At 38.7% G+C, this 24,102-nt stretch overlaps 4 protein-coding genes across 5 annotated transcripts; all 4 read left to right on the top strand.

Moving 5' to 3' along the window:
- The first annotated feature begins 1,111 nt into the window (after nucleotides 1-1,111).
- On the top strand, nucleotides 1,112-4,820 carry LOC137712859 (OVARIAN TUMOR DOMAIN-containing deubiquitinating enzyme 4-like). Of its 2 annotated transcripts, none has more exons than XM_068452033.1 (7): nucleotides 1,112-1,310; nucleotides 1,975-2,026; nucleotides 2,629-3,213; nucleotides 3,289-3,410; nucleotides 3,565-3,605; nucleotides 4,147-4,245; nucleotides 4,463-4,820. In XM_068452033.1, exons 2-7 carry the CDS (start codon nucleotides 2,002-2,004, stop codon nucleotides 4,632-4,634), a joined length of 1,044 nt encoding a protein of 347 aa, XP_068308134.1. In that variant the 5' UTR covers nucleotides 1,112-1,310; nucleotides 1,975-2,001; the 3' UTR covers nucleotides 4,635-4,820. The 2 variants fall into 2 exon arrangements, with proteins under 2 accessions (XP_068308134.1, XP_068308135.1); XM_068452034.1 differs by lacking the exon at nucleotides 1,112-1,310 and adding an exon at nucleotides 1,318-1,466.
- A 654-nt stretch (nucleotides 4,821-5,474) lies between these two features.
- LOC137713628 (WD repeat-containing protein 55-like) lies at nucleotides 5,475-9,136 on the top strand. Its single transcript, XM_068452951.1, has 15 exons — nucleotides 5,475-5,638; nucleotides 5,972-6,271; nucleotides 6,370-6,434; nucleotides 6,525-6,612; nucleotides 6,699-6,771; nucleotides 6,851-6,957; nucleotides 7,067-7,109; nucleotides 7,209-7,265; nucleotides 7,393-7,469; nucleotides 7,631-7,679; nucleotides 7,772-7,818; nucleotides 7,872-7,945; nucleotides 8,291-8,346; nucleotides 8,589-8,709; nucleotides 8,833-9,136. Exons 2-15 carry the CDS (start codon nucleotides 6,144-6,146, stop codon nucleotides 8,913-8,915), a joined length of 1,068 nt encoding a protein of 355 aa, XP_068309052.1. The 5' UTR covers nucleotides 5,475-5,638; nucleotides 5,972-6,143; the 3' UTR covers nucleotides 8,916-9,136.
- Nucleotides 9,137-10,977: 1,841 nt separating this feature from the next.
- Nucleotides 10,978-13,512, top strand: LOC137713922 (receptor protein kinase-like protein ZAR1). Its single transcript, XM_068453279.1, has one exon. It carries the CDS (start codon nucleotides 11,130-11,132, stop codon nucleotides 13,080-13,082), a length of 1,953 nt encoding a protein of 650 aa, XP_068309380.1. The 5' UTR covers nucleotides 10,978-11,129; the 3' UTR covers nucleotides 13,083-13,512.
- An 8,589-nt stretch (nucleotides 13,513-22,101) lies between these two features.
- LOC137712125 (uncharacterized) lies at nucleotides 22,102-23,659 on the top strand. Its single transcript, XM_068451268.1, has 2 exons — nucleotides 22,102-22,329; nucleotides 23,117-23,659. Exons 1-2 carry the CDS (start codon nucleotides 22,102-22,104, stop codon nucleotides 23,657-23,659), a joined length of 771 nt encoding a protein of 256 aa, XP_068307369.1.
- The last annotated feature ends 443 nt before the right edge of the window (nucleotides 23,660-24,102 follow it).

The following is a 24,102-nucleotide window of genomic DNA, read 5'->3' as shown; positions in this document are numbered from 1 at the left end:
TGGGGTCCCTCTACTCATCCAAGCATATAGTTATGATTATTTTCCTCAACTTCGTCAAAATGAGTTATGTCGGAAGGCTTATTGCTATAATTGGGTTAAAATTGAGGAACTATTGCTCCAATTAGGTTAAATTTAAGGGACTATTTCTCCAGTTGGATTAAAGTTGAGAGACCAATGGTAATAGATTTTTAGTTTGAAAGACCATAGCTGCACATTTTGATGAGTTGGGGGACCAATGGTAATGAATTTTTAGTTGAGGGACCATTGCTCTAATTGAGTTAAAGTTAAAGAACCATTACTACAATTTACTCTTATAAATAATGCACGATTGATCGAAAATGTCTTTCACTTAAATATACTTTGTACCGATAATATTGATAAAGAATAACTATGCATCTTAACACCAAATTGTCACTTAGTACTAGGAATAGTGAACTTAATCTAATAGTAAAAGGTTAATTGGCTGGCTGGTTTCAAATAGTTTAGGGTGTCAATTTTAATTGAAGTAATACTTCAAAGGGTAAAACCGCAATATACCCAATAATTCTATTAGTGTTTCTGTAATCCGTTCTTAATTGATTCATTCAAGTCGATGCATTGGAACGAGTCTCATGTGGGGAAATAAGCAGCCTCGTTTAGTTTAGTTGTGGAGTATTCTTGAGATTTTGTCATGAATTCCTTTTTGTGTGTGACTATTTTGGTGTTTTGTCAGAAATCTGAACCGAAAGACTTAAATCTAAAGCCCAAATGAAAAATGGACAGTGAGAAAAATGCTATCATTTCTGAAATTCACAATATAACAACCAAAATGTGTTCCACCAATCCTCCAACTCCAAAAAATGGATGAATAATCATCAAAATTTTGGATAAACTTGCCTTCACATTTCTTCCAGCTTGCGTTGGTGTAGAGATACAAATCATGTATTCGAATAAAATTTTCCTTTTACTTTTGACAAAAAAACGTGAGTTATGTTAATTAGTCATTTTTCACAAAAGAACGCTTATTTAATTAAATCTCAACCGTATATTATTGTCTTTTGATGCTTAGGAAAACAAAGCTGGATAAAATTAGAAATCAAACATGTGAAGTAAAGCCCATATGAAAAACCATAAGCCCAAGTCCGGTCGACCCTGTCATCCGTAAACACAGCAAAACGCAACTGAGAAGTGACAACTGACAAGTAGCAACCAGAAGCCACCGGGTCCGACACAAAAATTGCTACAAGCTTACGAATTACCATGTCTTCATATATCCATTGCTTGTTAATTAAGTAATGCCTTTTGTTTGATTGATGCATTGCAATTTGCAGGTATTCCTTTCTTCCTTCCACTCCCAGATCCTTCTTTCTCTCCCTTCTGGAATTCTCCGGAATTATCCATTTACTTATTAACCTCCTCTCCTTTATCTACAAGCTTTTCTCTTAAATAGTTTCCCTCTTTATTTTGTTGATTTGCAATCCCAGCAGGTAATTTTTTTTTTTCCAGTTTCTATAATCCTTATAATTTAAACCTAAGGAATTGGAATTAGAATTAGAATCTTATATGAAAATTTGTTGGGTTTTTTGTTGTTGTTGTTGAATTGAGTGTGTTAATTTCAAATGTTAAAGAGTTTCATAATACTTGCTTGTTGTTGGATTGGTTGGTCTCAGATGTTACAAGCCTGATTTCTATTTTATTTCAGTAATTGAATATTAAAAAAATATTTGTGTTGGTAGAGCAGAGGTATGAATGTTGCGATGAGCAATGGATTCTCATTTTGCGTTATGCGATACCGCTACGGATTGAAAGTTTTGTTTAGTATGATTGAAATTAGGGTAGTTTCTAATTGATGGTATAAAAATGTTAAATTTATAATCTGTTGTATATTTTTCATCCGAATGTCTCATTGAATGTTGACATTTTATAGTTTACTGACTTAATTCATGTGTGAAAATCCTTTGCCATGTGTTTCTGTAACGCGGGTTTAACTGGTAGGGAGGATCTCCGTTGATGTGAGATGGCATGAAGTTAAATCTCGATTACCAAGGTAATGTGATGGTTTACATAGCTTTGATGTCCCTTCCTTTTGATCTGTGTATTCCTTCTTACTTGCCATTTGCTTATGTTTTTGGGGTTGACAAATTGAATTGTAATGAGATTTTGAAGATCGGTTTGATAACTTAGTCAACGGATCTCCGATTCAGTGTAATATTCAGCTCAGTCTTCTGCTTTTCACGAAAACCAAATGCTAAGTGGCCAAGATCCTTATTCTCGTTCGACCAATAAAAAAGAATTTTCTTGTTGGAACAATAAAAAAGGCTTCAAAAGATCAACAAGGCAGACCTTTTATGCTTTGGCTATTAAAGTAAAGGGCATGGGTGCAGTACACTAAAATTTATATTGTGTTAGAAGTTTGGCGCTATGCTTTTCATAACATATGAAGTTAACTTGATCGTGCAGGGATAAACTATTATGCAAGAAGTTCTGCATGTTGTGTTTCCAATGTTACTAATACTTTTTAACTTTCACAATCTCATCTCCCTCTCTAGATTGATTTCAATTGCAAAGTCGCGCTTCTATAGATGGATAGGTTTCCATTTCGTTACATAATGATACTAACGAGTAAATCACATTCTTCTTTTGCCTTAGGCTATGCGAACGCAATTGTTTGTCCTCCCATTAACCATTCTTCGAAGACTACTGTCTGCCGGAGTGACTGTACTCTAATGCAGATGGGCAGTAAGATCTGTAGTGTGGTGTCACGAGGAGCATCAAGTTCATGTTGTTACGCCCTGCAGACGGGGAAGTCAGGAACAAAGTTTGTCCGTTTTTCTAACCCCAAGACTCGTCCATCCAGTATTGGCCAAACATCCTATACAAGCTGCTTCAAATCTTTCTTCTCCAAGGAAATAGGCAACTCACAGTCATTAACAGTTAATGCTGGAGGGCCTCATAAGCGATGTTTTGACATTTCATTTGCCTGTCACGGTATGAAAACCAGGCTTTTGGTTTCAGGACAAGGAATGCTTCCCAAAATCAAGTGTAATGTGCGCCGTGTATCTTGCCCACAAGGATGCGCCTCTTCTGGCTTATTATTTGGGTTGTTGGTCTGTAATTGTTCTGAATCAGCGAATGCTCAAGCAGCTCACAAGGACAATAAGGAAGAGGACAGTGATTTGTCATATGTAAAATTTTCTCATGGGAAAAAGGTTTACACTGACTATTCTATCATTGGTGAGTAGGCATCCTTCTTAGTTTTCATAATGTCTTTTTATGACAGATGAATACTGTATTCTCTATATGGCACAGGAATACCTGGCGACGGGAGGTGCTTATTCCGTTCAGTTGCTCATGGGGCTCATTTACGAGCTGGAAAATCAGCTCCCAGTGAGAGCCTTCAGAGAGAATTAGCGGATAGCTTGAGAGCTAGAGTATGTCTTTGTACCTTTTCCAGTCCGTTCCATGCACATCCTAAGCCAAAGCCCATAAATCCAGAAAATAATGAAAGAATCTTGATAATGAATTATCTACTTTTGCCCATGGATATTTTAATGTCATTGATGCGTTGATATGTTAAATTTGTAGGTTGCGGATGAATTTATCAAAAGGAGGGAAGAAACCGAATGGTGAGTTTTCTAATTGTGAGCTTAACTAATGTTTTGACAACTCGTGTGCTCTATTACATTTCCTTTCTGCATGACATATATGCTATCCATCTTTTACTATCCTAGAAGAATTGCATGTCATATTTCTATATACAAATATGCGGAGGTTAATATCTGAGGGAGAAATCACAACTCTAGGGATTTGATTGGGGGAGTTTGATGTAATTAGGGAGAGCGAGTAGATTTTGGGTTGACTTGTATAATCAAGCGAAGATGCAACTCTTTTAGACAACGGATTACTGAAATCCTAGATCTCCCTATTGTTCTTCTTCCTTCCCCAATCTTTCTCACTCCCTTTCTTCTCTATTTGAACCACCCTTCTTTTTCTCCCTATTGGTAAGGCGTCAATTATGAAGCAAAAAGTGAAAACAGGTTCCGAGTGCATGATGCCTTTGCGGTGAAGGCATATGGATAACCAACACCAGCATAATTTACATAGTTTTCCAAGTTGTTCGAAGTTTTTGATGATGGACTTGTAATTGATGTCTGTACAATGTGACAGGTTTGTTGAAGGAAATTTTGACACTTACGTTTCCCAAATAAGAAAGCCACATGTATGGGGAGGTGAGCCTGAATTGTTCATGGCTTCACATGTTCTCCAGTAAGTCCTCTCTCTGCGTTTTCACACTCGCCAGTATAGTTACAGAAGCACATCAGTATTGAAACCTTTATTACCAGAGGAACATAGTTCATCCACAATAAACATTGCTACGAAAACCCAGCGGAAAAAAACCTTAGCACATCAGTATTGAAAACTATATTATTACGGAGCTTTCTATTGTTGGACATTGGAATGATGAATCCATTGGTTACTGTAGGATGCCAATAACAGTATACATGTACGATGAGAAGGCTGGTGGCTTGATAACCATTGCCGAGTACGGGCAAGAATACGGTACGGACAACCCGATCAGAGTTCTCTACCACGGCTTTGGCCATTATGACGCGTTGCAGATTCCCGGAAAGAACCGAGGTAGATCGAGGCTTTAGTATACGTATTTGACAGAAAGCAGGACGAATTACCAACATTCTTAAAGGAATAATGTCCAACTCAATAGCATTATGATGTACGTGTGCATCTTATATTCTACTTGAAGTCATTTTTTCTTGGTTTTTAATGTTGTTTAACGGAATGTCTTGGCTGCTTCAGTATGGAGGACATCAGAATTTCTTTAAGGGTGTGCTATCCATACATCTCATTTTACTTCTCACACACCTTTTGTTAATATCTGTCCGTTGATCTTTTTTAATTCATCCGATCCGATGGCCGAAAATTAGAAGGGTGTGTGAGAAGTAAAAAAGGATGTGTGGATATCACATCCCTTTCTTTAACTGAAACCGCTTTTAGTAGAAACTTCAGTTCACCAAAAAGTTGATCAGCGGCGTCAAAAAGAATGAGTAGCGGTTTTCACACTTCTCTTTTAGCCACACCAAAATTGCATGTTTTAACCATTTGAAAGGTCAAAATTGAAAAACTCATGCCTAAAGCGTGAAGTTATCGTATACCATGTTAGTGGAGTTTTGTTTTTGAAACAATTATTTTAACATGAAATCAATCCATCTATGGGGTGTGTGGCCTTAATACTACGTAGCACTTGGTGCTGCAACGCATTTTAGCAGTTGGATTTAATTTTCCCATTTGCTATATCAGTCATTACCACGCACATTTAAAGGAAAATTGCAGCCTATGTAGTTTAATTTTGAAAATATAGTGTATTTCAAAGTAGATGCGGGCCTTCAAAATATTGGATTGGAATCGAACGTGGGCCTTCAAATCATTTAACCCAAACGGATACCAGCGAAAAATAAACAGTGATTCCGTTTTGTACCTTCGCTAAGTCCCCTCAAAACCCCTCCGCCTCTTCCTCTGTTCCCTGCCGCTGCACCTCTTCCTCCTCCTCCTCCTCCTCCTCATTATTCTCTCTCTCCGTCGGTCTCGTCACCCCACCACCACCACAGCCTTCCCTCATTCTCTCAGTCTCATTCTTCACTCTGTAAGTTATACTTCATCTTGCTCGGCAGTAATCTTTGTCTCGATTTTCTGTGATTACCATTATTAACTTGAAAACTTTGACATCTTTTGCATAAATTTGAGGCCCAATTAGTTGGATATGAAATTATATTACTTTTTATAGTTTGAGCTGTTTGTTGAAATGATTACTCTCAGTTTATTTGATTATTTTGGATTTTAGAAATTTTGTTGTGTTTGAGTTTACACATATTCTAGTTGAATTTGTGTCAGTTTTGTGGTTAATTGTGCATATTGCTATTCGGGTTGGTTTAGACGACAACTTGTAATGTATGCATTATGTTTTCGTTTTTCCTAGTAGAAAAGCAATCATCTAGTTCAAAGATTGGAGAGGATTTTGGATTGAATTGAGAAAACCATAGGGTACAAACTACAACAGTCTACGGGCATACGAACATATTTGCTTGTGAGAAGTAGGCACCGATCATTCGTTGTGTATAGTGAGAAAGAAAGAGGAAAGTAATAAAGGAATGGAGATAAATTTGGGGCACTTGGCGTTTGACATTGATTTTCATCCATCGCAGCAGTTGGTCACTACTGGTCTTATCAACGGCGACCTTCACTTGTACCGATATGCATCTGATTCCATTCCTCAAAGGTCAATACTTTTTAAGTTCCTCTGTCCTTTTTTCTTAATTAGTCTTTTGTATTCTTATATATTACTTGTGGTGATGACTAAGATGAATATGATATTAGGGTGTTGGAAGTTCATGCACACAGTGAATCTTGCAGAGCTGTTCGATTCATCAACAATGGGCAAGGTTTTATTGATTTTTTTTAGTTATTTGATATTGTTGCCATACCGTAATTAGTTGTGCTAATAAGAAGCTACTCATGGACGATAATGTTAGCCATTTTGACGGGATCTCCCGACTGCTCAATTCTTGCTACGGATGTGGAAACTGGTGCTTCTATTGCTCGCCTCGACGAGGCTCACGGGTCTCTATTTCTCTCTCTGCTCTGTAACTAGTCTCAAGGAATTCTTATTTTGGCCATATCCTAAACATTACCTTAATCTGATGCAGGTCTGCGGTCAATAAGCTTATCAATTTGACCGAGTCCACAGTGGCCTCTGGAGATGACGAAGGCTGTATTAAGGTCATTTTATGTTACTTGTGCTTCATTTACTGTTGTTTTCGTTGGTTTTATCATTTGTTTGACATTGCTTATTGCTCAGGTGTGGGACACCAGGCAACAATCTTGCTGCAATACTTTTAAAGCTCATGAAGAGTACATTTCCGATATGACTTTTGCAGCTGATTCCATGAAACTCCTAGGAACTAGGTAGTCCTGCATTCTCTTTTTGTTTTTTTTTATTGTATTCCTTACTTTTGCGGCAAATGACATACCCTCAAGAGTTGTTTATTTATATTTCTTCTTTTGCATTGTTAAGTGGAGATGGGACTCTTTCTGTTTGCAATCTTCGAAGAAATAAAGTAAGATTTTTTCCTTTCTAAAATTCCATAAAATACATGCTCAATGCTCATAGTGGATTTACTAAAAGATTTCCAAATTTGGTTCTATGGTTATGACAGGTTCAAGCTCAATCTGAATTTTCGGAAGAGGAGCTACTGTCTGTGGTTATCATGAAGGTTCACCGCTTTCTCCTTTCCCCTTGAATTTCTTCCAGTGATTTTATGATTTCATCAAATTATGTAACTTTCCCTCTTTCTTTTCTTTGCTGTTATTCCTAACCTTTCGTGCTTTTGGTTTGATCAGAATGGTCGGAAAGTTGTTTGCAGCTCACACATTGGGAATCTATTATTGTATTCATGGGGCTGTTTCAAGGATTGCAGGTATATTATATTTTAGTTTCTAATCATTTGTGAAAAATTGAAAATTGTACTTGACTGTAAGAGATATTGTCTACAAGCATGAAAGAAAGACTTTCAATTCTATTGCTCCTCTCTCCCTCCCACTTCTGATTCTCTCTTCTGGATGACTCTTCGAATTGCAGCGATCGATTTGTTGATCTTTCTCCGAATTCTGTGGATGTTTTGGTGAAGGTGAGTTGGTCATATATCTGTTTTACATATGTTGGCTTTTGATATTTGTACAACAGTTGTTTGTTGAAGCATTTTGAATTTTCTTGTGTCAGCTTGATGAAGATAGGTTGATCACTGGATCGGAAACTGGACTTATCAGGTGAAACTGCATGCAGAATCGATTAAGATTGATTTCACACAAATTTGTTTCAGCCTAGTAGGTATATTACCCAACAGAGTCATCCAACCTATTGCAGAACACTCAGACTATCCGGTTGAGGGTCTCGGTAATGCATTATTTTCTTTTCTGGAGGGTTGAGTAATCAAAATGTGTTTCTTTATTCCACTTTTATTGTTGTCTTGAGGAAGGTTGAGGATACTATCAGTTTATAATTCATAGAAAATACATTATGGCAGCAAACTCATTGATCATGAGTTCAATACGATCTAGTTATCCGAGTTCAATATGGTCTCATTGTGGAATCTTTACCATCAACCTAAAATCAAATTTTCTTATTTGTTTATTATATGTAACTCTTCACTTTTATACTCTGGCCTTTTAGGTCTCAATAATCTGCAAGTTATCTCCTGGGCCGTGTTTGGTTAACAATCTGTCTTTTTTGGTTTTGTAGCTTTTTCCTATGATAAAAAGTTTCTGGGCAGTATAGCACATGATCAGATGTTGAAGGTGTTTCTCTCTCTCTCTCTCTCTGCTCAATATACTATTGTCTATTGTGGAAAATGCTTTTTTTAACCCGTCACGCTTATGGTTCTGTGATGCAATCTCAATTCACGCTTACATTCTAGATTATGAAGTTTTAACTTTGTATGCAAATATCACTTCTCTTAGAGGTAAACAGTTGCCAAACTATTTTCTAGTGATGATTTTATTGGGGTTTTGAATTTACTATTGACAATCGTTTAATGCAGCTATGGGATATGAATGAATTATTGCAAGGTTCCACAAATACATCAAGGCCTCAAGCAGCTGCGGAGGACAGCGATAGTGACGATATGGATATGGATAGGAATCCTCCGAAGTCTAACAAAGGTAGGTTTATTTGATAAAAGAGAAATAGGGAATTTCGTTTGACTCCAAAACCAAGCACAATAATCATGTAACCGGAAAACATTCTTCTGTGTTGTATTCAACTGATATGACCGTCTTTTGCAGGTACAAAGAAGAAAAATGCAAGCAAAGATCGTGTTTCGGGAAGTTCAAATGATTTTTTTGCTGATTTACAGATGGAGGGTTGAGTACGGTTTTTCAACTTTGGTACGACATTTTTCTAGACCTGTTGATCAATGATTCCCAACACATGCTTTAGGGGATTGTAAGATATTCAGTTTTGGTTTTGGTTAACTTTATCATGTGTGGGAGGGAGTGTTTTTTTTATTTAGATGTCGAAACAATCTGATGAATCTGGAGTTGTAAAAATATCCGCTGGTAAAGATTTCTCCGCCGAGGATTGCCGTCAGTTTAAATCTCTTCTAGAGTTCTGGCTGCACCATGCACACAATAATGAAAGGAATACTCCGAACAGACTAGTACGACATGGCCGGACATGGAGGTTAACTCGAGTCGATTCAGGCGAGCACAATCCGGTCAAATGTGACCGAAATTCCATCGTTAATACCTTGATCCTGAAACCAGGAACTTGAAAAGAAAGCTCTCTGTTTTATTGTTTTTGTAGGTGTAGCAAAGGATGAAGCCGAAATACAATATTGGGTAGGGTTGGGATTTTGGGGATTTGGATCGGCTCGGGTAACACAAAACCGAAATTTTTGTTTTTCCTCATTTGTTGGGTCGGGTTATGGCCCAACGCATCCTACTCATATCTTTGTATTTGTATGTGGAAATTTTTTTAATTTATGAGTGTTTTTGTATAAGCGTTGTTAAAAGAAAAACGGTGAAATTTTATTAAATGCCTACATAAAGCTCTTTGGAGTAGTATTTGCTCCTGACGGCGTTGGTGTAAGTATTCAATTGTCCGGACTACTCGAAAGTTCGGCTTGACATCTATTAAATTGATAAATAATTAAAAATAATATTTCTTCAATTTAATACTGACATTTTATTTTCTGTACTACCGACTCGACAGGATTATTGAAGAAAAATTGGAGGTGTTGAGATCACAACACGTGTCACCGGTAGTAGTTCACAAGAGAAAACAGTACAGACGAGGGAGAGCTTTGAACTCGGATTCTCTTGACCAGCATCCCACTAATATTTTGAATCTCAAAATTTTAGAATGAATTGACATAAATACCCCGGGTTGCTTAGTTAGTGGAAACTGAAAAGTGTAACAAGCATTGTCTGCATGTGTAAATAATGTCATTGTCAAACGATCTTCTGACACCCATCACTAAATTACAATACAGTCCCTACACAGACACTTTTTTGGATAAAACTTTTAGGATAATGTTAAAGAATTTGTTAAGATAGTTTGAATATATGTAACAAAGATTTATACATGTTCCGGTTAAGAGATAGAGGTTAAGGGTAAAAAAAGTAGAGGTCGTTCTAGAAATATTTTGAAAGAAACTTAAAAAAAAAAAAAACATAGAATATCTAAATTTAATGAACGATTTGCCTCAAAACGTGTACAATGACGTTCTACGAATCATAAAACCAATCCTACTTATAAATAAAATAATGCTCTAAATGTCACTTGACCTTTATAACCCTTGAATTTGAATTTGGGCACAACGTGGGAGCAAACAGGATAACCTAATCTTGTCGTCTTGAAAATAATTAAGCTAATAATACAAAGGGATTAGTTGTATATCCAGCCTCAAAATTCACAAATCTTCTCATTCCCCCTTCTTTTGCTTGTTTTGTTTGAAATTAACAAACTTTAATCACGTTTTAGTTTGTTCTTAATTTTCCAAAGGAACAAACACCAAATATTTTGAATGAGTAATGCTATTCATACCATATTTTTATATACCACATTTCTATACCACCTTAGGTGGCATCTGATGTGGACAACCATATCATTTTTGAAAAATTTACATAACCCAAGGCAATGAAGGAGAAAGGCTCCTTATATACCACAATTATCATTTAATTAATTAGTTTTTCTTAATTATTAGTTTATTAAATAATGAACTAAATTTAAAAATCTGATTAATTCAAATGATATTTCTATCATCGTCAAATGTTACCTAAGGTGGTATAGTGGTACAAAAACATAGTATGAATAACATTACTTAAAAAAATAAATTAAACAATGCTAAACATTGGGGATTTGCAGCTAACTACTCATTAGTGCTACACTGGTCAGCAAAATTCAAACCTTCCCTCGAATAACACAATTCTCCACAATTTTAAACTCAGAACCCCTTCTTCCTCCAGTCTCTCTGCAACTCCATATGAACCAGTAGAGAGAGAAAGAAGGGGAGAGAGAGAGAGAGAGAGAGAGAGAGAGTGGCATTGTCAAATTTCCCAAAAGTTCAAACACAAAAAACATGATTCTTTTTTTGCTGCAAATTGCTCTACTTCTGGTTCCTGAAGTGGTGCACTGTCTCAACCAAGATGGACTCTCCCTCCTCGCACTCAAATCCGCAATCGAAACAGACCCGACCCGGATCCTCGACTCCTGGTCGGAATCCGATCCCACCCCCTGCCACTGGCACGGCGTCGCCTGCACCGGCAACCGAGTCACCGACCTCCTCCTCACCAACAAACGCCTCACCGGCTACATTCCCTCCGAACTTGGCCACCTCGACTCGCTCAAGCGACTCAATCTTTCAAACAACAACTTCTCCATGCCCATCCCGGCCCACCTCTTCAACGCCGCCGCGCTCATTTCTCTCGACCTCTCCAACAACTCTCTCGTGGGTCCAATCCCGGACCAAATCCGATCACTCAAGGCCCTGAACCACCTCGACCTGTCTTCCAATCTCCTCAACGGCTTTCTCCCCGAGTCTCTCGCCGAGCTTCCCTCCCTCGCCGGAACCCTGAACCTCTCGTACAACAAATTCTCCGGCGGAGTTCCGGCTTCGTACGGGCGGATTCCGGTGCTCGTGAGCCTGGACCTCCGGCACAACAACCTCACCGGAAAAGTGCCTCAGGTGGGATCGCTGGCGAACCAGGGCCCCACCGCGTTTTCCGAAAACCCTAGCCTCTGCGGGATTCCGTTGGATATTCCGTGCCCGGAAGCTCAAAACCCTGATTCCCCGAAAAGCGGGGGTGAGGATGTTCAAAAGCCTCTCAACCCGGATCCCAGTTTGGTACGGAGGGCAGAGCAGCGAGAAAATCGGAGCGGCGTGTCAGTGACGGTTCCGATAATTTCCGGCGTTTCGGTGGTGGTTGGGGCCGTGTCGGTATCGGTGTGGCTGCTTCGCGTAAAAAGCAGGGCGAAGGAGGGCAAAACGGGAAAAGAGAAAGTGGTAAAGGAGGTGGCTGTCGTGGTGGAGAATGAGGGGGAAGGGCAAAATGGTACATTCGTTGTGGTGGACGAGGGGTTCGAGTTGGAATTGGAGGATTTGCTGAGGGCATCGGCGTACGTGGTGGGGAAGAGCAGGAGTGGGATTACGTACAGAGTGGTCGCTGGGAATGGAGGGAAGGGATCTGGTGCAGCGCCGTCGGTTGTCGCCGTGAGAAGGCTGAGCGAGGGTGACGCCGCGTGGCGGTTCAAGGAGTTTGAGGCTGAGGCGGAGGCGATGGGGAAGGTGGTCCACCCCAATATCGTCCGCCTGAGAGCATATTACTATGCGAATGATGAGAAACTTTTGGTTACTGATTTCATTCGCAATGGCAGCTTGTACAATGCACTCCACGGTAAATTAACCGACTCTTTGCCGCCATTGCCATGGACGGCAAGGTTAAAAATTGCTCAGGGGATCGCAAGGGGTTTGGTGTACATACATGAACACAGCCCTCGAAAGTATGTTCATGGAAGCATTAAATCGACAAAGATCCTTCTCAACGATGATCTCCAACCTTACATATCCGGGTTCGGATTGGCACGTCTTATGTTGGGTACCTCAAAGTTCTCCACTTCAGCGTCGAGAAAGCAGAACTCGAATCAATCCATTGTGGCTTCTGGTGTGGCTGGTCCAAGTTCTTCAACCATTTACTTGGCGCCCGAGGCCCGAGTTTCTGGCAGCAAGTTCACTCAGAAATGTGATGTGTACTCCTTCGGAGTTGTGCTCATGGAGATCTTGACTGGTAGGTTGCCAGATGAGGGGCTCGAAAATGGTGGCGAGGGACTCGAGAGTCTGGTCAGGAAGACATTCAGAGATGAGCGCCCCCTTTCTGAGATCATAGACCCTGTACTTGTGCAAGAAGTTCATGCAAAGAAGCAAGTTGTTGAAGCCTTTCACATTGCCCTTAATTGCACTGAGCTCGACCCCGAACTGCGTCCTAGGATGAAAACTGTCTCCGAGAGCCTTGATCGCATCAGACTGCAATGTTAAGAGAAGAAAACAGAGAATGCAAAAGCTGACTGCTCATCCGGAATTGGTTATGGTGCTGAAAATGGTCTCGGATGGGCGTTTGATTGTATGTTTTTGTGGAGACGATTACTGTTAGGAAATCCATTAGCTTAATGTGTTGGATGTATCATATGTGTTGTGTAGTTGAATTATTGGTTGTTTGAAGATGATGAATTCAACGGGGACCAGCATGTTCTTAGGTTGCCGGCATTCTGGTGGAAGGGGAGAAGAAGAGTGTTTCCGGCCGTTTGTTTCTCTTCTGTAACACTTGCTTTTTGCACTATTCTCACCATATGATCCCTGCTTTCCCTCAGGTTGAAATTTGTAATGGCTAATGTTGAATAGCATCTGTGTTCATTATATTTGCTAACTGGTTTAGGGTAAAGACAATGTTTTTTATAGAGTAGATTGTTATGGGCACCAACTACCATCTCAAATGTTTTATATCAACTGATGTAGCACGTAACATAACCGTTGTTTATTCTTATAACTTGTTTCATTATAAACCCAAGTACAGCCAAATGAAATGCCACCACATCAGTTCGGTTTTATGAAGAGTACATAGTACTAACATAATATGCTAACGTAATAAGATCAAGGGCTAACTACATTTTTCAATATTTATGTTTGAGGTGATTTTCTAAATGGAATATGAGGTTCTAATTTTATCATATTTCATCGTTACGTTTTAATTTATATATATTTTTTGTATCTTTGAATGTTTAATTATTATTAAATTGATGAATCTTTTTGTCAATGTGATACAAATGTGACTTACACGTTAATCTATATATGGATCTCACATCATCAAGAATCAAAACTATCGATTCTACCAAAGGTATGAATTAATACTATACCAATATATTATGGTGCAAAATAAAAAATAAAATAAAAACTTTATGACCTATTAAATTAATATAAATAATTAAAGAATGGCTCATAAATATAAGCAAATAACGGGCTTCAATGGCCTTACCCAAAATTAGAGGCTCAAAAGGGTTCTTTGTCAGAGCCCAAAGGTTTGTAATATACTAATATGAGTTTGTTGGTGGGGAAAGAGGCCCATATCTTTTCACCAAGTAGGCCTATGCATTATGTGTTTGCGTTTTAACAAGAGTTAGAACATTTACAAAGATTTTCTCTCATCTTTCGCATTTTTTTTGTTAGACATTAGTGCCTTTTTTTTTTTTTTTTTTTTTTTTTTGGCAAAAACATTAGTGCGTTTTAAAAATTTCGTTGCTTAACCATCTGTTCCTTTAAGAATTTGATTAAACATTTTCTTCTATAATTTTATTGGAGGTATTCGATTATCTATAATATTGGTACATTTGGTTTTGGGGAACTTTAACGAAAAACTCTCATTACTGTTCATTTTAACGAAAAACCACATTTTTACACTAAAAATTCAATCCTGGTACTATTCACTTTACCCTTTATTTTGTTCTTATCGTTAAAACTTAAAGTTTTCAAGCTGTTTTCATTAGTTTTCCTTTGGTTTTATGATACAATTGGATTTCTGGCACATTTTATTTCTTGGTACATTTAGAATCTAAAAGTACCAAAAGTGAGTACATTTATTTTCAAATGTACCATAAACTTTAAGTAAATTTATTTATATAACTATAGGTAAAATTTTAGCAAATTAATTTAGAAAGAGACTCAGCTACGTTCGATAAGTTTGTGCAATGTTTTGTATAAAATATGTGCCAAGGTTCTTGCTAATCGACTAAAGCCTATTCTCTCATCCATGATTTCTCTTTTCCATAGTGCTTTTCTTCTTGGCAGACTTATTTTTTACTACTCTCTGCTGGCTACTGAGGTAGGCCATTTCTTGCATAATAGGTGGAGGGGTAATGAGGGTTTTTTAGCTCTCAAGTTGGATCTAAGTAAGGCTTATAATCGGGTAGAATGGGGGTTTTTGGAAGCCATGTTGCTTCAGCTTAGTTTTGCGGAAGCTTGGGTTCGAGTTGTGATGACTTGTGTTTCGTTTGTCTCATATTCTTTCATGGTTAATTGGGAGGCGAAAGGATGTTTGGAGCTGTTAAGGGGTTTGAGACAAGGTGATCTCATCTCACCTTATCTTTTCATGCTGCGTGTGGAGGGTTTATTGGCTCTAATTTCCCAAAATAAGAGGAATGGTGTGTTTCATGGGATCCATATTGATGGTACTACTTCGAGCCTACACCACCTTTTATTTGCAGATGACAATTTCTTCTTCACTTGTGCTACAATGGAGGATTGTGGCGTGGTTCAACATATATTGGACATTTATTCCCAAGCGTCGGGGTGAGCGACAAACTTCCATAAAAGTAGTGTGGCTTTTAGTTCTAATGTGGAAATAGTTGTGCACGTTCGTCTTGCCTCATTCTTGGGAGTACAATGAGTGGATCATCATGATCATTATTTGGGCCTCCCGACCTTTATTGGTAAAAACAAGAAGAAAACTTTCTCTTTCGTTAAGGAGAGGGTTACAAATTAGTTGAATGGGTGGAAAGGGAAGCTATTGAGTGGTGCGGGACGAGAGTTGCTTATTAAAGTGGTTACACAAGCTTTGCTGACCTATGCCATGTAGAATTTTTTACTCCCTAAAGCTTTTTGGGTGGAGCTCCAACAACTTATGGCTAGGTTTTGGTGGACTAGTGATCCCAATGCCCGTAAAATTCATTGGATGTCTTTGGATAAGATGTGCAGGGCCTAAGCAGAAGGCTGGACTAGGCTTTCGGGATCTTCATGCATTCAATCTCGCTCTTTTAGCGAAGCAAGGGTGGCGTTTAGTGCAGCACCCAGTGTTTGTGTCATGCCCCGATCATGACATATGTCCAGGATCGACACATGATGTCACCAATTACATGTATATCTAACATACCCAGCCTCTGGGATATGTACAAAGCACAACTCACGATTGAACTGCGTAGAAATTTTTCGTACACTTTATGGCACCTAACCTCTTCGTTAGACTACCTATGTACCCTAAACAGGGATCAAGCCATTCGTAGTTTATCCTTCACTACATAAATCTCGAGGAACATTTGACGAAGCACAACATAAATCTCTAGCAATATTGGTCAACAAGTCTAATCATAATGACAACAATCACAACCAACATCATTCCACAATCACATCAATCAATAACATATACCATACACCGAAATGCAGGGCTAGAGCGACACAGTTTGGCCAAAGCCTACATCTCTGAAGCTGAAATCAAATCCAAGGAACCAACAAGTCAAATGATGCAATTGCAAACCACTCATCAACATTAGGTTCCGGACCACTCAACGGAACCAAGACACCAAAGGGGATTTCAGATCACTCAATGGAATCCGAGTGGATACAATTCCGGACCACTTAACAGAATTATGGAGTACAATGCATATCGAACCACTCAATGAAATCCAAGCTGGATACAATTCTGGACCACTCAACGGAATCGTGGATCATGAGAAATTTCATACCACTTAACGGAATCCAGATAGAGCAGGGAACCAGACCATTCAACGGAACCCTAGCGGAAACCCAGTTGCAGATCACTCAACGGAACTGAGTGGAAATCCAAGGAATATAACAACGCTCGAAGAACAAGACATGAAACAAGTACTCAAAATACAAAAGCTTAACGAAACAAGAAATGAAACAAAGCGTAAGGTACATAATTAGAACGGCTCAACGAAACAAGAAATGAAATAATGATACGATATGTGAAATAAGTCTCGAAGCAACAAACCCCATGACAATGGGTTCATGGTCCACTACTAGCCCTCATATTTCATCACATCTGGCCAAACATACAAATCAACCACAATAAACAAGTCAAATCACATAAAATAAACAAGTATAACATAATGTGATGCCATCAATACGTAAATTGAGGTACACTTCAATCGAGGAAGACACATCATCATGCAAAGCCCAATAAGCTCTATGAAATCTCAATAACACTCTAAGCTCAGCGACATGTTATAAAAACTCGGGCCAGTTGACTAACAAGCCAACCGTTAATCAAGGTCGAAAATAGGGTCCACAACCCTAGAAATCAAAACCGGAAGATCCGTTTATCAGATTTCTAATCCGTAACTTCCAAAGATTCTCATTGGTCTTCTAGAACAACATAATAAGATTTCATTACGATCCAACAGTCGAATCTTCGTCGATCGCTAAGATTAAGTGGCGGTCAACGTTTGATTTTACAAAATTAGAAATCCAATTCGGGACGATCAGTACATCGTATTACCAATCCATCAATTCCTAATGTCATCAAATATTACAAATAATAACCCCATGGCGGCCAATTAGGCGATCAACTACAAAACAAAGTTAAACATTTGAATTTTACTAAACGGATGTCAAGCATAGAATCAGAGCATCAAATTTAGCCTAGGATGGGCATGTCGGGTTTCGGCCCACGCGCCACCGCCCTGACTCGCCTGAAAATCTAACTAATTCCAAAAATTACCAAATTTTACCAAAAGGAAGATCTCGATGAGTAGAACAAGTTTCATACCTGTGATTAAGGCCAATTTGGTCGGGAATGCCCCAATTTCATTTAAACTTGCCGAAAACCCTGGAAATTGTGGGCTTCGATTCGTTGAATGTGCAGCTTCGCTGTCCCCAAACTTGTTTGGGCTTTGTTCCTTACCTCCATAAAAGTTGAATGAAGGTGGTGGTCAACGGTGATGGTTGCGGGATCGGTGGATCACTGTTCATGGTGCTATCGGTCCCCTCCCGTCATTTTCCACGATATAGGCCAAAACTCTGTCGAATCTTGGGTGTAATATAAAGAGGGAAGGCTGGTGGGTCTGTCACATCCCGGCTTGGGCCCTCACCACATTCTGGGCTCGACTTCACCGTAGCACGATATTTTTCACTTTGGGCCTCGACCACACCCTTACGGTTTTGTTTCTGGGAACTCACACGAGAACTCACACGAGAACTTCCCAGTGGGTCACCCATCATGGGATTGCTATTGTGCGAACTCGCTTAACTTCGGAGTTCCAATGGAACCCGAAGCCAGTGAGCTCCCAAAAGGCCTCGCGCTAGGTAGAGATGGGAATATACATATAAGGCTTACTCCCCTGGGCGATATGGGATGTTACAAATTATTCCAAATACTTAGGAAAATTGTTCAAAATTAAACCATAAGCCTAGCAAAATAAGAGGGTAGGGCCGGCCACTCCTAGTGGGTTCGGCCACTAGGGGTAAACACCCTAAAAACATGTCTAATTTATTCATCCATAGGCGATGACGCCTCCTGAAAATCTAATATCTCCATTGATGTAGTTGCATCTTCCGGATGATCAACATGTGCAAAGTTAGACTCATAACGAGAATGATACTTGGTAATAGCCTCAGGGGAAGCTTGGGATATGCGTGACCAATGATCCCTTAATCCACAGCGATATCACATGTCCTGTTTAGTAGAAGCAGGTTGAACGAGAGCTTTGCCCTTGTTCTTGAAGTTTGAGGCCTTAAGGGGGAGTGGTGTATGCTGATGGGTCACATTTCTTCCCTTAGGTGCGGCACTCTGTTAACCTTAGGCCCGTGGTTGGACTTGTCGCCCATTGCCACGGCCACAACGATTCTTTCGTCGTTGATGGTTGCTAGAATAGGTCCCATGCACTTCAGGTGCGACGTTCGAGCTAGTGGGTTGAGCTTGATGATTCTTCATCTGAAGCTGGTTCTACTTTTCAGCGATAAGTAAAACAGAGATCAAATCCGAAAACTTGGTGAATTTCTGTGCCCTATATTGTTCTTGCAAGACAATATTGATGGCATGGAAGGTCGAATAGGTATTCTCCAGGAGATCTGATTCGGTTAGTTCCACTTTGCAGAATTTCAATAAAGAACATATTATACAAACTTCAGAGTTGTATTCATTCACGGACCTAAAGTCCTGGAAGCGAAGATGATGCCAGTTATGTCTTGCTTCAGGCAAGTATATGTTTTTTTGGTGATCGAAACGGTCAGCTAGAGCAAGCCAGAGGGTGCGTAGGTCCTCCTCAGCGAGATACTCAGTTTGCAATGCATCATGGATGTGTCTTTGAATGAAGATCATCGCAGTAGCCTTCTGAGTTTCGTCAATAGGTTTGTCGGTGATAGGTGCCTCAATGGTGGCTTTAATGCCCTTTGCAGTTAAATAGAGCTTCACGTCTTAAACCCACTTTAGATGGTTTCTTCCAAAAACTTCTAGAGCGGAGAAATCGTGCTTGTTCAAGTTCGACATGTCCCTAAAATAGAGGGAAAAATGTGAGTAGTCATATGGTAAGTCATAAACATATATCGTAGAACATACAGGTTCTATAGACATGTATTGGTTTAATTTATGCATGAAAACTACAGGTTTCATGTGGTATGTTTTGAATGAAAACTTCGGGTTTCAAAGGCACCAAATTTGAAACTACAGGTTCAATTTAGTTTTATGAACAATTAGTTCATAATGAGATGTTCCTGCAAGAAACACAGAATGCAATATACTGATTTGAATTAGTGGATTTGAGGATCTTTAGGAACTCAAGTGTGAGAGCTTCTTTACTACGAAATAATTTTGGATATTCGGGTCAATAATTTTGGATTCATTATTAGATTAATGGATTGTAGGTCATTTTTAATTAATTCAATAAATCGGGCCATACGAGGTCGATTGTAGAAGCTAGATAATATTAATATAATATTATTGGATTGAGAATATAGCCCCAAAATAATTTGGGCTTGGCGCCGTGGGTAAGGGGCATGGGTTGGGTGCCTTAAGTATAAAGAAAGGCCCAAAAAAGGACCTCAGGGTGGAAGAAATCCCCCAGCCGCAACTGGGTTTTTGTTTGGGGTGAAGGAGGGTGCACGGGACAAGGCCCAGCAGGAGCTAGCCTTGTGGGTGATGCATGGGAGGACAAAAACCTAGACCCGTGGGCTGGCATGTGGGTTCGATTGAAGGCCCAGCCTCAAAAAGGCTGGTGTCATAGCGGCGGGCCAATGCAATAGGATGGGCATGGGACTTCAGGCCTTGATGAGGTGAGTGCCAAGCCGAGGCCTAGTGGCTGCTTCCACAGTGATGATGCGGTGGTATGCCGCACCATGTCCAATCCCCCTTTTATTTTTTTCAAAATCCCTTAGGGTTTAGGAAAAACCCTAAATATGCTTCTAATTTATTTTGTGTAGTTTGACTCACAAATTCCACATAACAATTTAATTGTGCGATGCATGAAACAAACATATATATATATATATTGACAAATATATATATATATATATATATATTGACAAATATATAAACATATACAATATATATATATATATATATATATATCGAAAGGAAAATATAAACATAGAGGGGTTCATGCTTCATGGGAAATGTTTTCATGCTTCGTGGACATTTCAAATATCTTCTTTTATTTTAAGCATTCCTAATTAGCAGAAAACGAATAAGCCTTTGATTGTGGTGGATAATAGCCTCCTCCTGCAATGCGTCAATTCCTTAGCTTCTGGCAAGAGTGTGCTGATAACGTGTTGTAGGCCTATTTGATTGAACGATCTAGGGTTTAGAGAGAGGGGGCCGGCCACAATAAGAGAGAAGAGAGATTGATTTAATTGTGAGATGTGTTTGATTCACCCCATTGTGCCTTTATTTATAGTAGTAGGATAGGTAAAAACCTTTCCCCTTAGGATTACAACATTTAATAGGTAATCTAGTCCTAATAGAAATATAAGATACTTTCACATATCTCCTAGGATTTACACATCACATTTCTATTCTAAATATGACTGCAACAAAATTAATATTTTTAATAAAGTCACCAATTTAAATCTCCTAGATAGTAGAAAATTAGTTGTTTGCTAGCTGAAGTGGATATATATTAAATAAATAAATAAATGCTGAGTTAGCAATTGATTAAACCATCTTAATCAAATTTTGTAAAAGATTAAATGTTTAGTCTAAACAAGTTGAAAAAAATATAGGCAAATTATCTTTAGAAGGGAAATCAAAAGAGCTAGATTCCAAAAAGTTTATTTCAATCCAAATGAATATATGTGCATTTTTAGTTTCAAATGTGAAGAATTCAAGTAGGACCAAAGATTGAAATATCGGCCGATACACCGATATATCGGCCGATATATTGATATTTTCAACTGTCGATACTGATACTGGGGGGTAAGGCCATATCTTCCCCTATATAGATGATATATCCCCGATAAGTGCGATATCTCTGATATTTTGCCGATATTCTCGATATTTCCCGATACCTATAGCAAAACCCAAAAAAATTCAAAAGTTTTGAAGCAAATTGAAACCTAAAAGATTTTTTGGAGGTATGTGGGCAGTGATTAGATATGTGTGAATGCTTTTGGCAATATCCAATTCAAAAGATTTTTTGGAGTATCTATTAATTATTATTATAAAGAATCTATGCACAATGAATTGAGGGGACATACGTATCTTATCTGAAGAGAAAGAAATACACAAATCCAAATATTAAATTTCTGGTCAAATATATCTTTAATACCCGCAAGAAAATGATGCACATGTGTCTAAGCTTCTTGTGGAACTCTTTATCATTTAATATTTGTTTTGCTTTTTGGTTGTTTCTTTTTCACTTTTTGAAGTCAGGCAATTGGCAATATGCAATGCACTGCTCATATACCTCCAAAAAAATCTAACTACCTTTATTTCTATCAAAGCCAGAGAATCATCCAAATGAAATCCCTAAAATAAAGTCTGCAAAGCCCATATACCATTGTCCCCCAACCCCCAAAACTTCCCATTGTTATCACAAGAGAAGCCCTCTTTAAATCATAGGTTGTTTTACTTTTTTTTGGGGCACCAAATCTTCACTTCTCTTCTTTCTCTGTGAGCTTTTCAATTTTTATTTAGTATGTGAGCTTCTTTCCTTGTTTGCAAGTTCTTTTTTACTGCTGTTTCAGGTATGTGGCTCTCCCTCATGGTTAGTATTATTTTTGTGATAGATTTGATATTGTAAGTTAATTTAATATATTTAAGTGTGATAGATTAAAAATGGCAAGTAGTAGTAGACCGAGTGGAGCTAGTGTGCCTAGTGGTCTTGATGTGGCATGGAAATATGCTCGTCCAATAGAAGGCAATAAGCATGGCACAATATGCACATTTTGTGAATCCACATTTCAAAGTGGTGGAATTACACGGTTAAAGTATCATTTGGCCGGATTTGATCCACATAAGAGTGTAAAGAAGTGCAAAGAAGTACCACCAGATATTAAGAATGAGGTAATTGCATGGATAAAGGATAAATAGTCTAACAAACAACATAAGAAATCTGTTGAAGAAAACATAAGATCTACAACAAAAGGGGGATACATAGGCAATAAAAGTAACAATCCTGTTGATGATGATGATGATGAGGATGGATATGCATATCCTCCAGACATGCACTCTGCGGAGAAAGAAGATTACCTTGCTGCCATTAAAGCGTCGAAGGAAGAATAATGGTTTAGACAAGGAGTAGTTTACGGAATGGGAAGCAAACAATTTGCAAGGGGAGCAAGTGGTAGTAGTCAACCACAATATCGTCACACTCAAAGCCTTCGAGACCCACTCCGATCTCCTCTAGTACCAATGCCACACAAGAACACTAGAGCAAAACAGAGAACAATCAAAGGCATGATTAGAAACTCAGCAGAGGTACTTGGAAGATACTGTAGCAAATTCTTCAACTTGAGAATGTGGCTCCTCAAAAAGCAAGTTCCCTTCATTTCAAGAACATGATTGCTGCAGCCTAACAAGCAGGTTTTGCTTTATTCCTTATGACTTTCCTTTCTTGAACTTAAATATTCTAAACACACCAATTGCTAATATGAGTTCGATTATATTAAGTCAAGGCGTAGCCACACCATCGCCGTATGAAATAAAGCATAAGTACTTAGATATGGAACACACATACATGCAAGCCTATGTGGAAAAGGTAAAGGAAGGTTGGGCCGTGTATGGATGCACCATCATGAGTGATGGATGGACTGGCCTGACGAGGTTGTCTATAATAAATTTCATGGTCTAGTCAAACGGGAAAACAATTTTTTTAAAATCAGTGGATGCTTCAAATAAAACCAAGGATGCAAAGTACATCACCAAATTGTTGAAGGATGTCATAAAAGAGGTTGGGTCGTCAAATGTTGTTCATATTGTCACCAATAATGGTTCAGCCTTTGTTAAGGCTGGAGAGATAATGATGAAGTGGTATCCTATTTATTGGACTCCTTGTGCTGCATATTGCATTGATATAATATTTGAAGATGTTGGGGAGCAAGAGTCGGTGGCTAATGTCATAAATAAAGCTAGGAAATTAACCAACTACATTTACAATCATGGTTGGCTATTGGCTCAGATGAGGATCTTCTGTCAAGGAGATTTGGTCCGACCCGGTGCAATTCGGTTTGCGACAAACTACATCACCATCAATAGCATCTTAAAAAAGAAAGTTGGGCTGAGGCAACTTTTTACAAGTGAGGAATGGTATAATAGTCGATTCAGTGAATCAGAAGAAGGGAAGAGAATTGAAAGTCGAGTCCTTGATCATAGATTCTGGGATGCCATGGAATAAGTGCAATCCATCTATGAGCCTTTGTATAGCATCCTGCGAATTGTTGACACAGAGGTAGTTCTTACAATGCCTGTCTTATATGATATGTTTCACATAATGAAAGAGAAGATTTCTAAGTTGAAGGGAAAAAAATGGATTCTCAAAATCATCATTCACAGATGGGATGTCACATTATCTCGTCCATTACATCAAGCTGGTATGTTTTAATCTCTTAGTAAAAACGTGCATCAATTTTTAAATTTATACAACGGGCATTAACTAATCTTCATATTTGTAGCCCACTACTTGAAACCTAGATATCAATATGAAACAGCGGTTGGCCATAATAAAGAGTTACTTTCAGGACTCCAATGCATATTTGCAAGGTTGAATCCAACTGGGGATAGAGGTTTGCAAGCATTTGGGGCTGAGGTAAGTGAACACAAAACAATGTCTTCCTCATT

This window comes from Pyrus communis, chromosome 13 (assembly GCF_963583255.1).
Source record: "Pyrus communis chromosome 13, drPyrComm1.1, whole genome shotgun sequence".
Classification (NCBI taxonomy): Eukaryota; Viridiplantae; Streptophyta; class Magnoliopsida; order Rosales; family Rosaceae; genus Pyrus; species Pyrus communis.
Note: the sequence above shows the minus strand (reverse complement) of the source record. Positions and strands in the feature narration are given on the sequence as shown.

Coding starts and splice junctions, on each gene's coding strand:
- LOC137712859 (XM_068452033.1), top strand. CDS start 2,002: ATGAAGTTAAATCTCGATTACCAAG. Junction 3,411..3,564: donor CGGATAGCTTGAGAGCTAGA/GTATGTCTTTGT, acceptor TTAAATTTGTAG/GTTGCGGATGAATTTATCAA. Junction 4,246..4,462: donor ATGGCTTCACATGTTCTCCA/GTAAGTCCTCTC, acceptor TGGTTACTGTAG/GATGCCAATAACAGTATACA.
- LOC137713628 (XM_068452951.1), top strand. CDS start 6,144: ATGGAGATAAATTTGGGGCACTTGGCGTTTGACATTGATTTTCATCCA. Junction 6,772..6,850: donor ATGACGAAGGCTGTATTAAG/GTCATTTTATGT, acceptor CTTATTGCTCAG/GTGTGGGACACCAGGCAACA. Junction 8,347..8,588: donor CACATGATCAGATGTTGAAG/GTGTTTCTCTCT, acceptor CGTTTAATGCAG/CTATGGGATATGAATGAATT.
- LOC137713922 (XM_068453279.1), top strand. CDS start 11,130: ATGATTCTTTTTTTGCTGCAAATTGCTCTACTTCTGGTTCCTGAAGTG.
- LOC137712125 (XM_068451268.1), top strand. CDS start 22,102: ATGGCAAGTAGTAGTAGACCGAGTGGAGCTAGTGTGCCTAGTGGTCTT. Junction 22,330..23,116: donor CACCAGATATTAAGAATGAG/GTAATTGCATGG, acceptor TTCATGGTCTAG/TCAAACGGGAAAACAATTTT.